The 23,280-nt window shown below is 36.3% G+C and overlaps 1 protein-coding gene across 4 annotated transcripts in view; it reads left to right on the top strand.

The window, feature by feature from the left end:
• The window catches only part of LOC124166045 (GTPase-activating Rap/Ran-GAP domain-like protein 3), a 665,374-nt gene that overhangs the window by 628,305 nt on the left and 13,789 nt on the right, over positions 1-23,280 (top strand). For all 4 annotated transcript variants that reach the window (XM_046543636.1, XM_046543635.1, XM_046543638.1 and 1 more), the window contains 13 exons: positions 929-993; positions 1,300-1,366; positions 9,117-9,219; positions 10,862-10,960; positions 11,276-11,379; positions 11,461-11,572; positions 12,418-12,636; positions 13,301-13,416; positions 14,372-14,557; positions 16,021-16,138; positions 17,453-17,551; positions 19,279-19,460; positions 22,459-22,572. In XM_046543636.1, the coding sequence (XP_046399592.1) occupies positions 929-993; positions 1,300-1,366; positions 9,117-9,219; positions 10,862-10,960; positions 11,276-11,379; positions 11,461-11,572; positions 12,418-12,636; positions 13,301-13,416; positions 14,372-14,557; positions 16,021-16,138; positions 17,453-17,551; positions 19,279-19,460; positions 22,459-22,572 (1,584 nt within the window). The remainder of the gene's footprint in view (positions 1-928; positions 994-1,299; positions 1,367-9,116; positions 9,220-10,861; positions 10,961-11,275; positions 11,380-11,460; positions 11,573-12,417; positions 12,637-13,300; positions 13,417-14,371; positions 14,558-16,020; positions 16,139-17,452; positions 17,552-19,278; positions 19,461-22,458; positions 22,573-23,280) is intronic.

The following is a 23,280-nucleotide window of genomic DNA, read 5'->3' as shown; positions in this document are numbered from 1 at the left end:
CTAGCTAACATTTGGTGTCTCAGCATCATCTGTGGAGCAACAGCCTCGAAAAAATTACCAATTTGAGATAGATGTTAAATACCGTATTCAACACCGAAGTAGAGATTTTAAAATCTCCCCTGTGTGGGGTTCGGCTTATATTTACAATTTTGCCTCAAATAAGCGGAAGAATTCAAAAGCAGTTACCAGAGCTCACCGAGAGGAGGTACCAGCACTTTGAGCTCATATGATTTTACCATTATATTTTATATACAAGGCTATCATAAAACAATGGACAGTAGGAATAAGGTGGCGGAGTTTTTAAGGAGGCTGCCCTAGTTGAGTCCCTTGAGGAAGGCACTTCAAGTGCAGCACTCATTCAATTGGATGGGACGTTAAGTAATGGTTCCCTTAACGCCTTTCGTTAGTAGTAGGCCAATGTCAACACCGGGTTCCCCACTTGTGGCGCGATTAAGGGCGCGCATATTGAAATTTATCATTTGTGCAAATAAAATGTTAGAGACGACAAATTCGGAGAATAAAAAACATAATCCACAAGTAGTTGTTTTCATCAAAACCAAATTCAAAACCGCACCGTTGTATTATATCCTGTAGAAAAATAGGTGCTAAGCCTCTACAATTTAGATCAACAGTACTAACTGCGGGCGGAGTTTCCGTGGTTTAGACAAATACACACAAAATTTGTTTATCAATACAAGCAAATAATGTGTCAGCTAAGATATATAAATTTTGTAACGATCTTCATATGTGTAAAATACAAATATAAACCAGGCTATTTGAGGCAAACTAGACCACAAGATTAATAAATTTATAGTTTCTAGTCCACTTTCCCCCAAATATTTTGACTCCATGTTTTCAAATAGTGGTAAGGCGTTCATTTACTACCACATTTGAAAAGTCTAATGAACACGTTCTTTTCTCATTCCAGGGCACGCAGAAGATATCGTTGTCGTACTCTTCCACCAAACCTATGACAGTCAAGCAAATACTAAGGTAAGCCAAAATCATTCTTCTCAGCTCCTATAATATATCCTACTGAAAAATTTTACCGTATGATAATAAAAGCCACTAACTTATCAAATAACATTAGATAGACATTATTTAACATTTTATCCAGAATTTTAAAAGTAATGCGGAGTCTCTTGTAACAAAAAACTGAGATGTCTTCATCGTTTAAAAAAAAAACAAAGCATGCAATGGCTTTTCGCGCTTGTCACTGTATAAAATAAAATTGCACGTGTCATCAAAGCACTAACAAGCTTAATGTTTTCCTTCGCTTCCGGTTTTCCAACGGTACAGCAATTTCCCCAACATGGAGAAGATTGAAAAAGGACCTAAGGAAATATTTGCTCCTGACATACAAAAGGTACGCTCAATTAGCAGTATGTAGTAATAGTACACATGTTTTTTTTTTCTATTTTTTATCTGCTTTATTTTGCCTTTCTTCGAAGATACCATGGCCGTTGGACATACTTCTGTTATTTTAAAGCTTTGCGAGTCCGTCGTCTGAAAACTCTAACAATAACATCCAGAAGCGATTGCTTGATGGAATTCAAAAAACATCTAAAGGTCGAGAGAAACAAAAATCTATCAATAGTTAAGGTATAAAATATACAGCCTGTGGCACGATGACATTTGCTTTGAATACGATGGGAATTAAGTTCAAAAGTAAACAGCTCTTTGCGATATCTCCATTCTATCATCAATTGCCCTCTCCTGTGATAAACCCACGAATATGAATATAAAAGAATTCGAAATAGTTAACACGTCTGTATACAATAAGAGACAATTTTCCGGTGCTTCATTTAGAAATACGCGTAAGTACTCACAATGTTTACCTTCTAATAAGACACTAATTTTCCTCAAACAAGCGTTCATACAAGAGATTGTTAAAGTATACCGTGTATGGCGACGTAGAGAACAGTAGATAATCCCAGACGAAACCCGATTTCTGTTTCATTATTACAGAGGATAATGTAATCTCAACTATGTCTTGAAAGAATAATTCAAATTTAATTTCATTCACAACAAAAAGAATATTCAGGGGATGAGGAATTGGGGGATTCTTGCTTCTAAGCTGATCGTTAACACTACTTATGCTTAGCAATATTATCGAAGCCAGCGATTAATAATCCATTGACAAAGATTAAAGGGAAAAAGCTTGGTAGTAGCCAATAAGTAATACCTCAATAAAGTGCTGTATATCTTAATCTTAGCATCACAAATATTATACCTAGGACCGTTACAAAAAACGCACTTGTTCTTAACGGTTATTTAATCCTTAATATATTGGATTTTTGCTAATTAAATCTATTCCCACTCCAGTAGACTTCGTTCATCATAAAAATATCGAACATTCGTAATCTTATGGGATTATAATGACCTTATCCCATTTCGCAAGATTCACCTATTTGGATTATTCAACTGTGTTAGGAACGCAAACGAAAAGGTCGAATATATATCCTGTTGGAAATAAATCCGTTTTTTATTATAGGCATAGCAAATAATCTTTTGATACACCTGGTTAAATGAATAATCTGACCTATAAACCCTTTCATTGAATTTCTCCGAAATTACCATGTGTATTAAAAATACGACATAATGCGACGGTTCGTTTTGATTCCCCTCTATTTTTCCACCAATTTAATCTTTTAATGCAGCCAACTGCGAATGCAGGCAAGCTCTATACGTAGAGATCAGTTTTTTGTCGGCTCATTCCTAAATTGGTTCTTAGCCGGGCTAAAATTTTTTTATTCGAGAAGATTTAAGCCCAAAATATCAACAATATCCTTAGCCTATTTCTAATGTCATACGACACTTCAATTGAGCCGGGAGCCCGTCAACCTTACTTGTCTTTATGCCGCCAACAATTTAAGAGTGAAAAGGACTACTGGAATACTCAACTCAATACGCTCTGCTTAAAAAAATTTCAAATCAAGAAGGGAGGACTAGGCCCCCTTCTTTATATTTTAGGTCCTATCACGATAAGCGATGGAAAGAGTTTTTAGAAAAAGCGATTTCGTTTAAAACCGATCATTTCGGAAACATCATAGTATATTTATCGATGACATCACGCAGCAGGACGGGTGTAACGACGGAAAAATGTCGGCGAAAATCGATATTCCGAGCAATCGATTTTTAATTTAAATGAAAAGCACGTCTTTTCAACAAAACTCGTAATTTGAACGAACAGACCGATTAATGGAAAAAGATCGACTTTTTTTTCTGAAAAAATAGTTTGCACAAAAAAATTATTATTAATTCGAAAAACAATCAAAATACTAATGTTAGAAGTGGAAATCATATCATAACTCGGAATACATGATTGAATAATTAGTCGTAAAAATTTATAAATTCATGCGCATTAAAGTTTTGAAATCACCACTCGAAAATATTCGGCTGCAGAATAATATTTAAGAAATATCAACTAATTGAGATTTGATTTCTTTACGAACGGGGGCGTGCCTTTCTAATACTACCGGCCTTCGATATAAATGTATTTCACGCGGGACGGTTGACGCTTTCATTGGCCGGTAAAAACGCTGCTGGAGTAAAAAAAAAAACCAACGAAATGGCCAAGATAAAAGTCGAAAAATTGAGTCTGGATCGAAAATCGAAGGTCATGGCCCAATCTCGATTTCCTCGATCTTTGGCATTTAAAACTCGATTTTTTTATTAAATCGGAATCGATTTTTTTCATCATTAGTCACGATCTCTCCGTGAACCACTAACCAAAGCAAGCATACGTGCCGCAAAATTAATCACTGTGATTTGTCATCGCCTGTCTGCGACTTATTAGCGTCGAGTCTCATCCCACGAAAGCAAACAGCAAGTAAGCGGCTCCGTCACCACAAACAAAGGCGCGCGGATTTTTATTATCACGGCCCTAATCCCGAGGAAGGAAAAGATAATTGGTAAGCCACTAACCGTCGCATGACGAATCACGTTCACGTTTTATATCCCTCAACCGCAGTCGAGCCTTGCATGGAGGAAAAGTCTACTCGATACAATTTCAGTGGAGGCAGCTAGGACCAAGTACTCTTCTCTAATTGCCAACTAAAGGGTAATTTCTAGTTAATTGACTACCGCATTCCGTTCAGATTACTTATCTAATACATTTAAATAAAATCACATATATTTGCCGTTTCATCCCAACAAAACTGAACTTTTCGCCATTTTTATTTATCAAATAAATTATACTATTTTTCTAGTACATTATACTATTTATCTAAGATATTATATTATTTATCTAATACATTTAAATTCTGTCACATATATATTTGCCGTTTGATCCCAACCGAGCCGAACTTGTCGCCATTTTCATCTCTGTATTGCATTAATTATTTATCTAATACAGTTAAATATAGTCACATATATTTGCCGATTGATCCCAACCAAGCCAAACTTGTCGCCATTTTTATTCATCTAATACATTATCTTATTTACCCAATATATTTCAATATTGCCACATATATTTGCCGTTTGAGCCCAACCGAAGCAAACTTGTCGCCCTCTTTATTCATCCAATACATTATATTACTTATCTAATACATTTAAATATTGCCACATATAATTGCCACTTGAACCAAACAGAACGAACTGGTCGCAATTTTATTTGGCTATCGTATTTTAAGTACAATATTAGTATCAATTTTCTAATTGCTCCTGGGATAAGTTGTCCAGATGCTATTCTTATTCGATTTAGTGAGACTTTTTTCTTCCTTGCAGGACTGTAAATACTTAGGTTGATATTTTTATTACACGAAACAGATTTTTTAAATTACCAATTCATTAGATTAATAAATAGTTCTCGGGATAAGGTGATCAATGGCCACTTCAAATTAGACCAGCATGCCTAATGCAGCATAAATCAGACTTTGACACGGTTTAAGAATGGAAAGGAAGTCTTTTTTCGAAACGTCTACAGGAATGAGTTTAAGCTCGTACTACACAGATTTTTCTAAATTAATGCGTAGATTTTTTTATTATAAAATAATTTCTTTACTACCGAAGTACCTTAATTAGGCTGCGTAAGGTAAATAAAGCAATTTTACCTTTCTCTATACCATTTTTAAACAAAATAAAAAGATACATTTTGCAACGGAGGTGGTTCCATAGGAAGTTTGAGGCACACCCTTTCATGCCAAATACAAAATAGACCAATAAATACATACATAACCATCAATCTTAAGAATCTGTTCACCATATGGAATTCAGGTATTTAAATTAAAAATGCGAACTACTGCCGGGATAAGAAGTGGAGCTCTATGACGGATGTAAAATATTCCATTAAACAAAGCTGATTCTCTTTGGGTTTTGGGATCTATAGCATGCCCTTAGAAATGATTCTACCTCACCTCAACGTGGATTTACGCATAATGGCTACCTTAAATGTAATTAACATATATTAAATAAATCAACGGTTTACTTATCTAGTTCGCACTGGAAGTGGGCAGTTAAAGTGGTTAATCGCAGGAGACCATTCATCACAGATGATTTGGAACAAGGAGGAAAGCTTAAGTTCTAAAAATCATCCTAGACTAAATATTTCAAATGAAATCATGGACAGTGTACTTCAACATAAATCATCCTCAGCAATTTCAAATTGGCTACCCAAAATCACGCTGAAAAATCTGGAAAATGGGATTCAACAAAGTAAGGCTCCAAGTTTTTTTTCACACAAATTACAATTGTTAATTTCATGTAACAGCTATCGTAGGTTTTTTTCCGCGCGACGTCTTTAAACTCTGAAATACATAACTTGCTCTATGTGATAATTAAAATTTAATGCTATCATTTCGGTCAAAGGTAAGAGAGCGTACATTATACTCCTGTTCTTCCAGAATGATGGCCTGCATTCAGTGTCGTATGAGAAATATCATTGTCCCGGGTATAATTAAGGCAGTATTTTTGTAAACGTCCACGTTATATAATAATCAAAGCCGGTAGAGAAGATAATCGCACTAAACCGTTAGAAGAAAAAGGAAATTATTCTTATGGTGAGTTTTCCTTTTCACTGAATGTTCGAAATTTTAGCTCGGTATCTAATGAGCCATTTTATTATATAAGACAAAAATAACACATTCTCGATAATCATCATTATTACTTCAAGTTTCCATGTGAAAAAAACCTGCGAAATGAAAAGGAATTTCATGTAAAACTAGCATTTTTATAGTCTCAAACCGTGATGCTCGTCTACTTTGCATGAAAATTGTTGATCATTAGAATAATATACAGCGATAAGAAAAGTTTGATGAAGTTTCAAAATTAAAAAAATACTTCCATTATTTCCCTTGAGACCCACAGCAAGAGATATCCCGCTTGTCTAGGTATGAAGTAAATCCTACGCACATCAAGGGCGAGAAAAAGAATGCCAGGGGTTATCCGGAAATGAGGGGCGTCTTCGCTCACGGAAAATGGAAAAAAATCGGAAATGAATCCATGATTGCGGTCCGGTCAAGCGGACATTTCAGGGACGGTTTAATTTCAAGCGGTCATAGCTCTGAGGATAAAGGGCAAGTGTTGGTTTTGGTCGGAAACTGGGAGCCTTATTTTTGGTCGGGAGAGGGAAATAAAATCGGAAATTCATGAATAATTTTGTACATGGAGGAATATGCAGGGCGTGGTCGAAATTGGTAGAGCCTTATCTCATACGCATAAAGCCTTAATCACACGATCATTTTTTTCCGTCCCTCAGAGTGATAGCTCCGGCGATAGGTTTTCAGGGACCAATGAAATGATCGCTCCACCTACCATTTCCTGACACACATGGTCATTTCTACCGTCCCACTTTTCCATCGGTTTATTCGTCACACACCGTATTTATAACTTTTCATTTAATTCAATAAAATTCCAATCGTGGCGCTGACATTGTTGTTGGCGGCCTTGCATTTCGATTGGCTGAAGGGCTGTGCCAGCCAAAAAAATTATTTTTACTGATATGTTTTGATTTGAATTCACGTTTCAAGTATTATGAGATGGCTAACTTTTTGTCTGTTTTCCTTTGAGTATGGCAATAGTGTTGAGACATGGAACATTATTTCATGTCCTTCATAAATAGTATACACAGAACGAAGATCGTGAATATCATTTAATGGATGGAAAGCCCATCCCTCGAATCATCGCGGAAAATTATCGCGAGAATTGGTCATTTCTCCGCCACCACAGGAGCTGTCCCTCCAAAGGGATGGAAAAAATGATCGTGTGTTTCAGGTTCAAGGATAAAATTCGGAATTGTAACCGCCTTTGTCAGCTTGAGAATAGTGGATGTGTTGCAGCAAGGCCCAGTTTTGGGAGATAAAGTTTTCGTCTTCGGTCGTAAAGGAAGTTATCTTGGTATTGATGAGGAAATAAAATCGGAAACGAATAGATAAAGTTTTCCCATACAGAAAGGCAGCATTTTATGAAAAATGGATATTTATATTTCATACCCCACATACCATTTATAGCTCTGACATCACAGCAGCATATGCCATTTTTGCGAAGGCATATTGAAAGATAAAAAAACAACTGCTGACGGAAGAGTTGAATTATTTCATCGACTATTTCCAATGCATCTAATTAGCACCCAAGAATCATTATCCGAGAGATGAAAAGGTTATTTTTTATTTTAAGTGCATTTTATACTGTTTTCGGAAAAAGCGTGTTTTTAAATATTTCTCTATTTCATCTTCATTTTGTTACGGCTAGTGCCCAAGCCCCCTCCCGCCACAAACCTAGGAGGCTTGCGGGATAGTATGCGCATCTACTAGCACAATGTGGAATTTAAACTGAAAACATCCGTTGACGAATAAGCAAAACGCCTCCGCACAGTTGTGCACATAACTTTCTCTCATTCTGGCGTGTCCACAAACCTTTTGCGATAGACTGCCGTATGCGAGACGTTACCGCCGCTGCACGCGGCGGCCGAAGGGAATTCCCCACTAAAACAACCAGAGAGAGGCAACATGCGGGCTGGAGGCGAGCGGTTCCAACACCGGCTTGCGAAACCGCAGAATGAGGGAAACATTTTTCGATCAGGGCGTTCGTGAGTTGCGATATCGACCGCGACGGCGCATGCATATGGATATCCGAGAAACTCAACAATGGGGTCGACGTTCAATCGGTCCCGGAATATCGCAATTTAATAAAATAATTCGGAACATAGATGCAAGGTAACTGCATAAAGGAGGCCCACTTCCATCCTATGGAAGGCTGATTTCTGTTGCCAATTCCGTCGTATTTTAATCGGTTTTCAAAAATGTCCGTGGCGCGGCGATGATGGTAATTCGATCCTCTTTTTCCAATATTTTTCAGTAAAATGTTCGTAATTGGGAGGAATAGCATTAAAAAGTTATGAATTTAATTTAATATATCACATCATCCCGTACATAAATTTCGGTGTAAACTCCCAATCATACCTTATTTCTCCGTCTAAGGGTATTTTTCTCGTGAAAATTCATTTATATTTCACCTCCGTTCACACGGCAAGGTTAGAAACTATCGGACATTGATCGTTAAGTGCGCCCGTACCTGCGTAGACAAAAGACGCCCTGAGTGTGCATACTTAACCCAACGAATGGGTTTGAACCGAGAAAATTATAAGTTAGGTAGTGCAACACCCTTTGTCTTATGCCTTCCCTTTGAGCGTGCCAAGATGTGTGCCTACCCGGAAGGATGTCCAACCGCCAAAGTATGACATGACGTAACGAATTGTAATGATAAAACGACGCAAAGGACGCGTCGGACGCAAGCGAAAGAGGCACTATGGGCTTTGAGAGTATGAGATGCACCGACGTGCTAACTTTGGTCGCAATCCGCGCAGCCGTACGGAAACGCATAGCCAACAGACAGACATACTCTTCCGTTTAGAGAATAGAAGATGACGAATATAAATTCTCCCTCATTCAGCCATTTTCTCATAACTTAAAATGAAAAAATGCAAAAGTTACCGCCGAATTTTCATGAGTTAGTGATATTTTTAGTTAGTCATGGTTCCTCTTAACCTCAAAATCTCACTAGCGGTGACAACTCAGATTCATGATGCATCTAATTTCCTAATTTACAGTATAAATGTGAAAGGTTATATGTCTGCTTAACCCTAAACTATCTAAATTATAATATTCTTTCTCTCACAGGATCTTCTACTTTTGGAAGAACAAGAAGGATCAGTAAATTTCAAATTTGGAGTACTACTATGTCGACCTGGGCAAAACACAGATGATGAGATGCTTAGTAATGGTAAGAGTATAGGAATTTGCACATTTACAGCTAAATGTAAAAATAGGATCTTGAAAGTTCATATTTTGGAAGCAATTTTCACAACTTGTCAGCATAATAGTGGACTTTAATTTCAGTGAATAAACAAAATATTATGAAATATCAGCATCCAATAGCCTGGTCTATGGTTTCATGATAATTAATTTTTTTTGTTTATTAATTGAGAAAACAAATTACTATGTAATATTTTTCCAAAATTTGCTGAAAAAATCACATTAGACACCAAACTCACACAATAATTCCCTGTGATCAAATGATTTTTCAAGGGCAGTATGTGCTTCCAATACCACCCAATTGCAACAGCAATAGAGATGAGTATGGCAAGCCATCCTTAAAGCTGTACCTTGATTGCTTGCCATGCACTTAATGACTGTACTCCACAACTATAGCCACATTTAACAAATTTCAAGAGCATAGAGACTTGTTAATGGGGAAGCTAGACTTAGGGTGGCCATATTTGTTTTGGCCTAAACTTAGTCTTCTTAGTACCAGGGTGGGGGGCCCAGTGAAGTGCGAAAACTTATAGCCGTATTCCATGGAAATGGGTTTGTAAAATCAAAACTAAGACTATTTTTATCATTTTATTTATTTTTTAATGTTTTTCCTTCTTTAAAAAAATGACACTTGGTCAAATAAACATTTCTTAATACTAATTTCAGGCTAAACTTCAGAGGTGTGTTCTTTGATAATGCCACAATTTGATTGTAATACAATAACTTGCTCAGATATTATTTTAATTCTAAATTCTCATGGCCGTTTTGTGTTACGCTTTATGTTATAAACTGGCATTATAAAAACATAATTCCTATAATTTTTGTATGAAATTAGGACATTATAGATGATTTTCAGAAACGAAGGGATGCCCTCAAAACAAGGTTTAAACCTGGACTTAGGCAACTTTAGCTAGACCCCTAAACCTCCAATGCAAAGAGCTGGATGGAAGTAGAGGTGAAATGTTTACCATGTTTCTCAGAAACATAAAACGGATGATAAAGCTTAAGATGTAAATACTTTATCAAAATCATTTTTAGAAGTCTCAGTCTATTATTACCCTTGTGCTTTGCCAATTGTGAATATAATCCTTAGGAAAAAAATTTGATTAGAGCAACTTGGATATCCTATTTCCTCATCAAATCACATTGTGTCCAAATCATATTCATCCAGTTAGGTTCCCCCCATGGAAATACCTTACTATGTATTAAGTTTTGCCTATATTAAGGGGCAACCGCCGGCATAAAGAACTTAAGAGTTATGTGCTCACCTCATATTTGCTCAGGAGAAGCTGGAAGCTATTTCTTTCCCTGAGCTGCTTCTGTATGTAGGCTAAATGCTATTCAGTTGCAAGTTATTTATAGGGTATATGAAGCTTGACTGAGCTCAAATGAACGAAATTAGATGAACTGATGCAAAATCATGTCAAGGTTCCTTGTATTAGCTGTTACTTTTCTTCATGGAGCCCCCAATTTTTTCCATTTAGTTCACCTAAAGCCCATGTACTGCATTTGTAACTTCACAAGAAAATTTTAACCTACACCAAAGTAAATGTGAAACCTCTTTATTATAGAAAAATTGCCAATAATAATGCCATTCATTAAATTTTCAGAGATAGGCAGTGCTGACTTTGACCGTTTTGTGGCACTTCTTGGAGATAAAGTGCGCCTTAAAGGCTGGGACAAATACCGAGGAGGTCTAGATGTCAAAGGTAATATGCTTTTTGTCAAATTTATTGTGAAATCAAAAAAAAACCATTTCTAGGAAAAATCACCAACAAAGTGATTCAACCCCTTGATTACTTTTCCTTAATATTCCTTCAATATAATTAAGCAGAACATCTTCAATTTTTGAATACCTACAACAAATCTTAAAAAATGAGACTCAATACTCAGTATCATATTCGGCATCAACTCAGTATCATTGTTTTTGTAATACATTATTTTTGGTTAACACAAAAATAACTTTAACTAATATCAAGGAAAAGTCATCACTATACTTAAATATTAATTCTCTATTTTTTCAGGTGATATGACCGGTCTTCATTCTGTGTACACTATTTATGAAGGACATGAAATAATGTTCCATGTCTCAACACTATTGCCATACTCAAAGGAAAACCGACAACAGGTTGGCCATCTCAGAATACTTGGAAAATGAATTCAAATCAAAACATATCAATAAAAATAATTTTTCTTTTCCTTTCAACAGGTAGAAAGGAAGAGGCACATAGGAAATGACATTGTAAATATTGTCTTCATGGATGATGGAGCAGAAAATATGAGCCAGTTCAACCCCTCTTACATCAAATCGCAGTTTACACGTATCCTTCCTAAGTTATCGAAAACATTTTACAATCACCTGCAATGGCAGAGAGTCTGAACATGGCATTTATCATAAAATTTCTGAAACCAAACCATGCATAGCTATAAAATTCTATCAACATTTATTTCCATACACTATTTCTTTCAATAAATCTCATATTCCCATTAACAATAGAAGGTCTTGAACCGCCATTCTGACGGGTAACCTCTACTTAATTAATCCTGGAGCCTACAATTTTTTCTGTCATCTTTATTCTTTTTTGACTTTTAATTTTTATGTTACAAATTCTTTTGAAGTAAACTTCAATTTTTTCACATAGAAATGAAGTTATACCGCCTGTATACCTTAAAAAAACCAACACTTGTCAAAATAACAGGTTGGGTGTTCCTATTTTATTTGTAACTGTTACATGTGTTTTATTCAGGAAATCACTACTCTAAAATTCCCTTGGTCATTTTGATGTTTTAGCAGGGACATTGGGGAATTTCACATTCCTCATTAAATTTTTAATGGAAATAAGCAGTACAATATCTGCCATACCAAGTCCTGTGTGGTGCGTCAGGGTATGGGAAGCAGGAGCGATGGCACCATAGCTCATTTCAAATTTTTTTTATTGAAAAACGATTCGTAAAAAAATACTAAGTTGTATTGATTAATATTAAAAGCTTATATTTAATGAAGTTATCAATTAAATTTAATATAAATGAAGAAATATTTAAAATAATTACTACCATTCAAAATGATTGGTATGTAATGGCCATCCAAGTAGATCCATAAAACCCCAGTTACTAACTGATATCATCTGCCCCATGAAAACTTTTTTCTTGACTGGATCTCTCTCAGATATCTTTGCTCTGGTAACATATGACCGAGGCCAATCAAGTGAGGAGATCTCCAATGGTGCTAACGATAGTTGCGAGAGGATAAGAATGTATGGAAGAGAACCAGGATATAGACTGATGGTGTTCTCTGAAGAGTCAGTCCCCCTCTTTGGGCCCTCCCTCCCTTCCCCATCCTTCTTCCGTAATGCTGATGAGTTCCGTGAATTCTTATTAGTCAAAAGTGAGTAAAATTTCCAATGCTGTACATAAATAATGCATTCATCTTTCTCAATAGAACATACTGAGTGAGTTATACCTCCTATTTTCTCAAAACAAATATAATTATCACAGCTTATTATATAATTCACTGGAGTGGATCACACTACTTTGAATGATGCACATCAACTTAGGTTTCAATTAGAGCAGCAGTTCCCAACCGGTGGTCAACATACCCCTCGAGGGGAACACGACGAACTGGTCGGGGGTACGCCGAAAATAATCGGTAATACCAGATGCCAGGAAATATGTATGCATATAATGTTTATGGGGTATTTCAAAGAAATTCTCTATTTATACAATTATTTACAACTATAAGTGTCACCTACTCAAAGTGAGTTTATATAATAAAATGTGCATGCTCTATTTTTGAGGGTTCAAAATTAGCTGCATACATATCGAGGGGTATGAGAGGAAAAGATTGGGAACTGCTGAATTAGAGGGTATTTCAAGGTTTAACTAAAACACCTTCCACGCTTAACAACTCTTCACTTCTAAAAACTGAAAGTTCTGCATTTTTATTAAATAAAAAAATTGGATAATAAAAAAAGATGCGATCACTGAGAAATAACCAAGGACCTTGACATTATGAGCCATTAATATTGAATTCTATCTTCCCTGACAATTAGTGATCAATGGAGAAAAAGCAGCTTTCAACACTCCAACATTTGCTCAAAAGAGAGAACGTACGCTGGATATGTTGCTGAGGGATATGTATGCAGAGCACATGTCAGAAGTCAAAGGTGTAAGTATCTCAAGAATACAATACTAATTACAGGACATGCAATCATAATGTGATATTCACAAAATTATTTTTTTTATTTTTGTAGGGCAACATACCTAAAGATTTGACAAAGTTTAATTTATTCCCACATTCAGATGAGAAAATATAATTAAATAAATTATCATGTACACTTCCCATTGAAGTACCATAATTTCACCATTCCTATTTCCGTGATCATAATTTATCTCAGTATGAAAGTCATTCAAAATGCTCTAGAAAAATATATGCCTATCTGTCAAGAGTGGTAAAAAAGTAATACGGAAAAAGTCGAATATCTCGATGGTACAGCAAGGAATAACTAGGAATGTCTTTCTGATTGCTTTTGACAGACAATTAAGGTTAAGAAAAATTTTCATTTCGCAAAGTTTTCCTTAAAAGAAGTCAAAATGATTTCCATAAATTTATCAGTGAATTCCAAAAAAATTCTCATTTTGAAAAATAGGAAAGAGTGGCCATTGGCCAAAACTTGGCCATTTCAATACGCAACCATCCTAAGTAATAAAAATCATAAACTTGTGAACATCCATCAAAAAACATTTACCATCAATCTGGGGAGCAAGAATAAACATTAGCATAATTTTTTTATAATTCTAACCTGTTCAATTTGGTACTGAAGTAATAAATAATCAATATAAGCAGAGAGAAATAATATTTCGATTGCCTTTGTAATGAAATTTCACAGGTGCCAAATAAGAGTCCTGATTGTCAGGATTCTAAATGCGTAAACAAAAATTTTCTGATAAGCACTTCCCAAACTTAATGCAGCTACATATGTATTCTTATATATTAAAATGGTTAAAATTTAATGGAAAACGTTAGACTCCCAACAAATACAAATTATGAGTAGGTACCCATTTCCTCAATGTAAAATATATACATGTTTTGGTACTCACCTTCCATGATAATATTCCAACAGGCTATCACAATGGGTAGGCGGGCACTGAGTGATGTCATATCAGAAAGCACCAGAGGAGCCCGCAGGAAAGAGGAGTCAAGACGGCAGGTAGAATTGGTGCGTGTTGGACAAGCCCTCAAGTTAGAATCCATAGTCAAGGGAGATGCTCCAACCTCTTTAGCAACGTCAAGCCTCTTCAAAAGACCTGTAAGTATCAAAAATTGATCATAAAAAAAGTTATACAAAATTGTACCCATGTCCTGATAACCCCAATAAAACAAAGGGAGAGGTCAAATCTCCTGACAACCCAGAGATGAAACTAGAAGTTTTTCAGGGGGAGCAAAGATCAGTTTGCCACACCCCCTCTCCTGATCTCCTCCTTACTTCCCTCCACCACTAAAATATACATACTAATATTTACATCCTTACGTTTTTTTCTTTGAGCTGGTGTTGCTGAAATTACACTCCATATATTTGCTATGAAGAAGTTTTATTAATATAACTGTCTAATGATTTATAGATTAATAATTATTATTAAATATTCCTAATTAGAAAAATTAAATAACTTTTTAATGAACTTTTCAAATTTTGCTGCCCCTTAAATCTTCCACCTGGGGCACGTGCCCCCTCTGCCCCGATCCATTGGGTTGTCATGGACCCAGAACGGAGTCTAGTAAAACCCTTAATCTAAATTAGTGTAATCAATATTCAGTGCAGCCAACACAGATATCCAATCATAGAGATAGTGATATTTCATTGATACCTACCATTATTAACGTAAATTCATCAGTAACATGTAACCTGGCATTTAAGTAAGAGTCCACTGAATATTAATAACACAGTTTTCATTAATGCCAACATTTCTCAGAGTATATTGACCACTGCAAAAGACCTTTACGATCCCAATGGGAGAGTGGAGAATATAAAATCAAGAAATACTTTAAGCTGATGAGAATCAGCTTTACCTTACAGATGAAGGAACATAAGAATTCCCTTATATCAGATAACCTAACCTTCCAATATAGCCCAACATTGGATTGAAGAGCAGCATCACAGCCCCTTCCAATCTGAGATTCTACATTTCAGTGAAAATGAATGTAATAATAGATGTAGGGTATGGAAAAAGTTGACAAAGGCCACAAATTAAGGACAAGCCTACAGGTGCATGCCTAAGAGAACCAAGGTTTGAGGGTCCCTAGAGTCTTCCAAAATACCAGGGGCTCTGGACCGCTCCAGAGCAAACATGTTAATCCAAGTATTTTAATAATTTAGCTGGTAAGTGAGATACCAGCTCCAGCAAGATTGGTCTGAAATTGACAATAACTAGGCTTTCAGCAATTGGATTATTATAAATTCTCATATAAATACTCAACTGCTCAACTCCACATGAAATATTATATGCTATTGCAATATTGCTTGATCAAGACATTCAAGGTTGCAATGAGAAGGTACTGAGGTACTGAAACTAAGGTAAATGAAGGCTTTTACAAAGCACCCAATATGATAAATTGCCGTTATTTACTGTGCAATACAATTTTTAAATATTACAGTAAGTTGTGCATAGTACATATATATATACTAAATTATGTCATTTTCATTGTTTTTCAACAAATATCAGGGTAATCTCGGAAAGCTGTACCAATTTTCTTTTCTTTTCTTTCACTATTTAGCAACCATGGGAACCACAGTGTTTTTATCCAGACTTCCATCACGAAGTTATAAGCGGTGATTCATGGGGCGAGAGTAGGTTACTAGTGGCAGCTGAAAATGGAGTGCATTTGGTGGAAGGTAAGTTCTCCCATTCGACAAGAGAGCACATCACAACCCGATATACCAGCCTCTTTCCTTGATACAGTACTTGATTAAGAATAATTCTATTATTATGAAATTTTAAGATAAGAAATAAACTCTCATCAAAGTATTTTCTGTAAGTTAAGATTTTTACTCGAACAAAATATATAGAACAAGTAAAGAGAGATGTGAAAGAGAAGAAATACGTAGGTGTGAAAAGATTAGCTGATAGGAGAACTGAGTGGAGAGCTGCGTCAAACCAATCCTAGGATTGTTGACCAGTGATGATGATGATGATGATGAAGATTTTTAATTACTGAGCTTATTAGAGGTATTTGGCAAATGTGGCCAAGTCGTTTCAAAGTAGATTTGAGGTCATATTTTTGCCCAGGTACTACACAGGGTGACCAAAAATTGTCACGAAATTTTAACCCTAGGTAGCTGATACCCGTAGGAACCAAAAGTATCCATGATGTTTTGGTTGAAAATGCACCATTTTTTAATTACAGAAACTTTTGAGCCAAGTGCTCCAATTAGCCACAACTTTTCCCTGATGCCAGATGCTCAGGATAACTGATGAATTTGAATGCTTTGCCACTTGCCTTTGTCAAGACCATCCGACAACAAAGCAAACTTGTGTTCAAATAGAGCACTTAGCTCAAAGTTTCTGCAATTTAAAAATCGTGCATTTTCGACCAAAACATTATAGATAATTATGGTTTCTACTGGCATCAGCTACCTAGGGTTAAAATTTCATGGCAATTTTTTGCCACCCAGCACCTGGCTAACATTTAAAGCCAATTCAAATTTTTCTCATTTATTCCATGGATAATACACATATTGTGTTCACTAAGCTATTAATTTTATACTATAAATTTTTTGCTTCGATTTCTGAGCCATACTTTCCCTACATTTGTTGTCCAACAATTTAACGTAAATTTCTAGAATTAATAAAACGGGTTGCATCATCTAAATTAAGCATACACAAGATTGTTGCCCAGTTAGCTTTGCAACAAAAACCAGCATTAAAAATTGTAGCACCATCAAATACTTAATTGTACTTAAAAAATACTTATTAACAGGCATAGATTTAGTCGGCACCTGATACCTGGATAGCTACCTGGGGCACACCATAATGTCACAAATTCGCCTCCATTACCCAGCTGGGTTTGGTTAGGAAAATCCAAACTTATTTTGCAATTTAAAAAATTTTGTCATTTGAAATGACTTTATTGGTGCACTTTGCAACTCTGCACAAAAATTTCTCAACCTGCACCGGTACTAACATGTAATTGTACCATTTTGTTTCAGAGGGGCTTTCTCAGAGACTTATTTTTGATAAAACAGTGGCAGTTAAACAACTTGATGTGGTAGAGGCACATGGAATTCTCCTCTTTCGAGCTGATAAAGGTATGTTCAAGTTTTCTTATTTCCAAATTATTTCACTGGTCATGTCCACGCATTCAACTCAGTTCATACAAATCATCCTAGAGCATTGAAACTGAAGTTGGAGCGGCACACATAGACACACAAAGAAAATTTTGACCTGCAACAACATGACAACAATTTTATCCAGGCGAGACCGCCCATATTTTGAAATTACATACTTTTAAATGTAGGTTTTAAAATATTTAAATCAAAAGACAAGATAAACCAGACCCCTGACCTCATTTTAAAAATTATATTGAGGACCCTCCCCGTTATTTACCCAGCAGATTAGGGGAGCCTCCCTCCATAGGTTTTACCAGGTGTGAAAGTACTATACAGGGGTCTTCATGCACGTAGCAAAGCTATGACTACCACCACCACGGGATACAAAGCTCTTTTCCTAAATTTCCTACGTGGCCACCCCAGTTTCATTCCCATGTACAGTGGAGGATCCATGGGGAGATGAAGTGGGGAGGGGGCTAAACCCACAGCCCCTCTCTGGTCCTACGACTGGATTGTAACATACCAAAAGCGTGAAAAATAGGCCCTAATTGTAGAGCTAATGTGTATTTCAATTCATTACAGTTAGTGAATATAAGCCAATGGTCAAAACACACACTCGAATTTTTTGTAGGCTGCCACTCATTACCAAAGCATTTAGTTATATTTTTTTAAATATTCGCCAACTGTAATGAATTGAAATACACATTAGCTCTAAAATAGGGCCTATTTTTCACTCTTTTGGTATGTTACAATCCAGTCGTAGGTCAAGTGAGGGGCTGGGAGGTCTATAGTCCCCCCTTGGGTAACCAATTTACACTATATGTATAAAATGGTAATTTTGTTTATACCCCCACTACTGCTAGGAGATTACTCCCTACATTGCCCCCCCTTAACCCTATCCTGAATCCAGCACTGCACATGTATACCGTCACATTGAAGTATTGATCCCCCTGTGATTGTGTTGCCATACCCTCTTACCACAGACAGACACACAAAGTGTTGTAAAGGTTTTCAGTGTTACCCTTCAGGATCTGTGCCCTCCGTTAACATGTACCTTTTTATTGTCTTCAGACAGCAATCATACTTTCTCCCAAGAAAAGCCACCACCTTTTATCATCTGATGCTAAACATCAAATTTAATTCTCATCAGAAAAAAGTCCTGAGTCCTAAATGTGTAATAAGAAGAAAATTAATCAGCCCATGAAATAACTTTTGAGTCATAGAATATGATGAATCGATTACTCAATCACTTCTATGTTTCCAACAAAATAACTGCTTAGGGTATCCAAAAGTAAAGTAGGAAATGATTCCTTGTCAATAACCTCAAAAGACAATAATACGTACATGTCACAAGAACCAAACCCAGGGAAAACCTCTCATCCTTAGTCAGTGTTCCAACATTTCAACTCAATATGGAATTATGGGAAAAATGAGTGAATAACAAACTACATAATCATACACAAAAATCCGTTCAATTGATCATAAAATATCTATTCTCAAAAAAAATTACACCTAAGCCTTATTGTTGCATCTTCATACATATATGTATAATTTATGTCCGCAAAGATTCATATTGAAAATTTTCCTCCACTTAATGTTTGATAGTCACTTTCAATCCAAATATGTATTGAATTAATAAAAAATTTAAAAATACCTGCATCATGTACAATGTGATTATATAATAGCAAAAAAATCTTCTATTACAGGGCGTGACTGCAAAGTTCATGTATTTAGGCTTTCAGATTTTGAAACAGGGCCAAGTTTAGGAAATTCATCAATAGAATTGCAGTCCAAAACAAAACATGATCTCAAAGAGCACAGACTGGAAAGAACAAGAGGATGCCACCTATATGCTCTCTCAAAGCCTGGAGGATCTCATTTGAGAATGGTAAGTAATTTACAAATTTTTACAATGTACAATTATGAAAGCAAATTTACTCATAAATTTACTGCGAAATGTGGGAATGTGTTGAATTAAATTCATATTAAAATTTATAAAAAATATATGTAATTGCATATAAGGACCCTAAAATTCAAGGGGTACAAGAGCAATTTCCATAATTTTGGAGATAAGTGCAGATAATGGTTGGTTGATTTATTTGTATCTCTTTGCCACAATAATATTTTGTACCCCACCAACCATTTTCTGCACACATCTCAAAAATTAAAAACTGCACTTTTATCCCTTGGCTTCCAAGGTCATCATATGATTATGCCCATAATCATAAGCAGATCTAGGGGGGGGGGACGGGAGCACATGCCCCCCCCCCTTAAAAAATATGCAAGATTTTTAATACCGCCCCTTATCATTGCGTTTGTTTTTATTACGAGGTATCCTTGCGTCCCCCCTAGAAAGAAATCCTGGATCCGCCCCTACCCATGATGAACACATAGTTCTGGGTTCTCCAGCCATGTTTGTTGATTATGAGTGACAAAAGTTTTGAAAGCTATTCTGCTTTCGTCTTCAGGCCAAAGATGAGAAGACTTGATTTTTGCCACATAATATAGCACTGGCCATCCTTCTCATGAGTGCTGATTGATCAGCACTCTTTATCCACATGTTGCTGATTGGCTTCTCCTTTTCTTTGCTCTTTCAAAAGCAATCGTATGACCTGCCTCACTCCAAATATGTTCTTAAATGTCTGATAATGACATTTTTTTGTTTGTGGCCCTTCATGCTCCTTAACCCTCGTCATCATTCCTCAACATGTTTCTCCAAAACATGATTTTCTGTAGGAGCATCACACTTTGGACAGACCTTTGCACAGCTTCTGTGGGATGCAGCCCTTTGCTCCAAATAAAATAAATTGGATCTTAGTTACACAATTAAACCTTGTCTCCTGATTTCCTCATTGCTATTCTTTGTGATACTCCCTCGGTGTATGAGATTGTCAGTCACGGTGCGGGTTTGGTTGATTCCCCTCCTCTACGGCATGGTATCCTGGGGATGGTTGTGAGTGTATCTTACCCACCTTAGAGGCCCTTCTGAAAGGTTACCACCAAGGCCTAATAAGTAGGATGATGGTGTGCTGCCACATATAAGTGTCGGTGTGCGTAGCCTTCCTATATATATGGCATATTTAAGACTGCCACTGTCTTTCCTCATGACATCCAGGAGTATGGAATACCCCTCCCCCTCAGGAGAGAGGGGCACTTTCTCACACAAATACAGCTCAAACTTCTCTCATGTTCGGGACTTGTAGCAATGCATTTGCATATAAACTCCCTTCACAAGGATACGAAAACTAATGAACTTATAAAAACTAAAATTTTTTGATAGAAGTTGAAGGGGGGGTCATGACCCCAGGGACTCCCCCTTAAATCCACCACTAAGTCTATTTTAGTGCTAAAAATTATAAAAATCGTCGATAATGCTTTTTTCATCAAGAATCGGTATTAAGATAAAAGTCCAGTAAAAACTATATAATTCTCAACATGCAAATCAGACAGGAAATGGAAGTTCAACTATGCTCTCTCACATTCCTGCCAAGATGCCTGCGATGCGTTACTAACTTACCCCATTATAATGAGATATCTCATATAGCTTGGGTGATTTAGTCACGAATGAAGAAATTAGATCTCCGCCAGCCGGACGCCTAAAGAAATGAGGCAGTAAAACTTTGAAATTTAAACTATGGTAAGTGACGTTATCATCAGAAAACTAGTACTTCCGTAAAGTATTCATAATCCAATGCACTAAATGAGATAGCAATTCAGATGCAATTTCAATTTAATAAAACAGAATGACAGGAAAATGTAACAAGTACCTTCAAAAACTCTTGGTTCAAGAGTAAGAAACGCAGCAATTCAGATTTATTACGCTAAGAGTCCTCTGAAATAGAGAAAAAACGATTAGCTTCAAATGCAACAGTTCAATGGAGCGCGAGCTATGAATGATATATGAATGTTTCTCACTTCAGCCACGAAAAAAGGAAATGAAGCTACAAATTTGGGATGCTTTTTTATAAATTCAAAATTAAGCTTGAAATATACTATCTCAAACACAAAAAATAGCCTGAAATCTAGATAAAACCACACCTACGAGGGAAATCAAAGTTTCAGTCCTTTTCAATGGCCGCTACGACTGTTGACAACGCCACCAACGGATTACGTGCACACCACAGTACGCGCAATGCATTCAAAAAATATTTTAGATGAAAAACGTAAATGCGTGAGTTTATGTGTTCACAAAGCGGCTTCTGTGGACAATAGTGCACCAAATTGAACTTTTTTGTATTGAAAATATTAAAATGTACGCAAATGCGTTAAAATTGTCGATAAATTACCGCTGACGATGTCCTCTGTACGTCTTTCTCGACGACCTCCCACTCAGCATCTACAAGGGCGTTATCGGAAGTTTAGCCAACAGAAGCGCTCAGCGCAGAGGCTCAATCCTTGAACGAAGTGGAAAGATATAGTTATGGATATAGTATTGGAGATAGGGTGGTGTTTTTTTTTAACTAACTGCTTAGACGAATCATTTGTGCCGGCAAACGGATGACCTTAAATGAGTAACTAAGTAAGGAGTAACCTTTATAAAGGTTACTCCTTAATCGTTAACATTTCCATTTGGCCATGGCACTGGGCCCGAGATATTGTTTAATCGCCTTAAAGTTGAAGATTGAAACCTCAACAGGTTTCATAGCATGGAAATAAAAACTGCCGCCAGGCAATGGATTGTCTGTCAATACCTTATCAGCGAAGCTGAGTCGCAGCTTCTGCACCTATATATTTTCCTACGAAATATTTGCTCACGACCATAGTGGAGATGAATGTAAGCGATCGTAAATACACTGATGGTATTATATCTGTGACAGAGTTGTGCCTTATAGTTCCTAAATGAGCCGGTTTGAAGCAAAGTAATAGTTCGTATATTGTTATTTTAGGTTGTCTGTGTCGGAAGGCGGCTTTTGATCATGCAGTGGAGACATTCTGCAGCCTGGACGGCATGGTGCCCTGCCAGTGACACAGATACTGTTGATGGATTCCTATATTTAAGGGTAAGATATCATGTGAATATCAGTTGACTGTGATATTTCCAATCTCAGTGCAGTCACGTGAAGAAAACTTGATGGTAGCTGGTATAAAGCACCGAATGTAGAGAGCCCTTTTCAATACAGACTTCAATAAGGAATAATGATTCATTGCTATAAGTGGGCAAAAATGTTTTGTCTTAAAAATTATTTAAGGTATCCCCATAGGGATGCACTGTTTCCTACAAATTTTACTTTCTAAGGGCAACGTGAAATAAGAATGAATGTGTTTCTTTCCTTCCCAAAATTATTGGTTAAAGGGAAGTTTGGTGTAAATAAAAAAGTCATACCCCAATCAGCTGCAGCTGGTCAAGGCATCCATATTTCAATGCCTGACATGTTACTAAATTGATGGAGTGGATATCCTTCCATCAGTAACTTCTCACACATTTCTTTAAATTGATTTCTGTAATAAATTATTTATCTACTAAATTTGGATGAAACGTCTGGCAGCTTTTTTTGTGTTCCCTGTCTCAAGGCACATTTATTTTATTTTGTTTTTTTTTCGTTTAAAAAAGTATATTTGCTTATATTTCCCTTAATTTTCCAACCCATTCTAGTCCCTTCCTTTCTTTGCAGTATCCAGGGTTGCATTGATGAAATTTCATCAAATTACAGTACCACTTGAGGGGCAGCTTTTCTTAATTTTTCTGTTATGTTAGCTGTAATAAAAGT

This window comes from Ischnura elegans, chromosome 9 (assembly GCF_921293095.1).
Source record: "Ischnura elegans chromosome 9, ioIscEleg1.1, whole genome shotgun sequence".
Lineage (NCBI taxonomy): Eukaryota > Metazoa > Arthropoda > Insecta > Odonata > Coenagrionidae > Ischnura > Ischnura elegans.
Note: the sequence above shows the minus strand (reverse complement) of the source record. Positions and strands in the feature narration are given on the sequence as shown.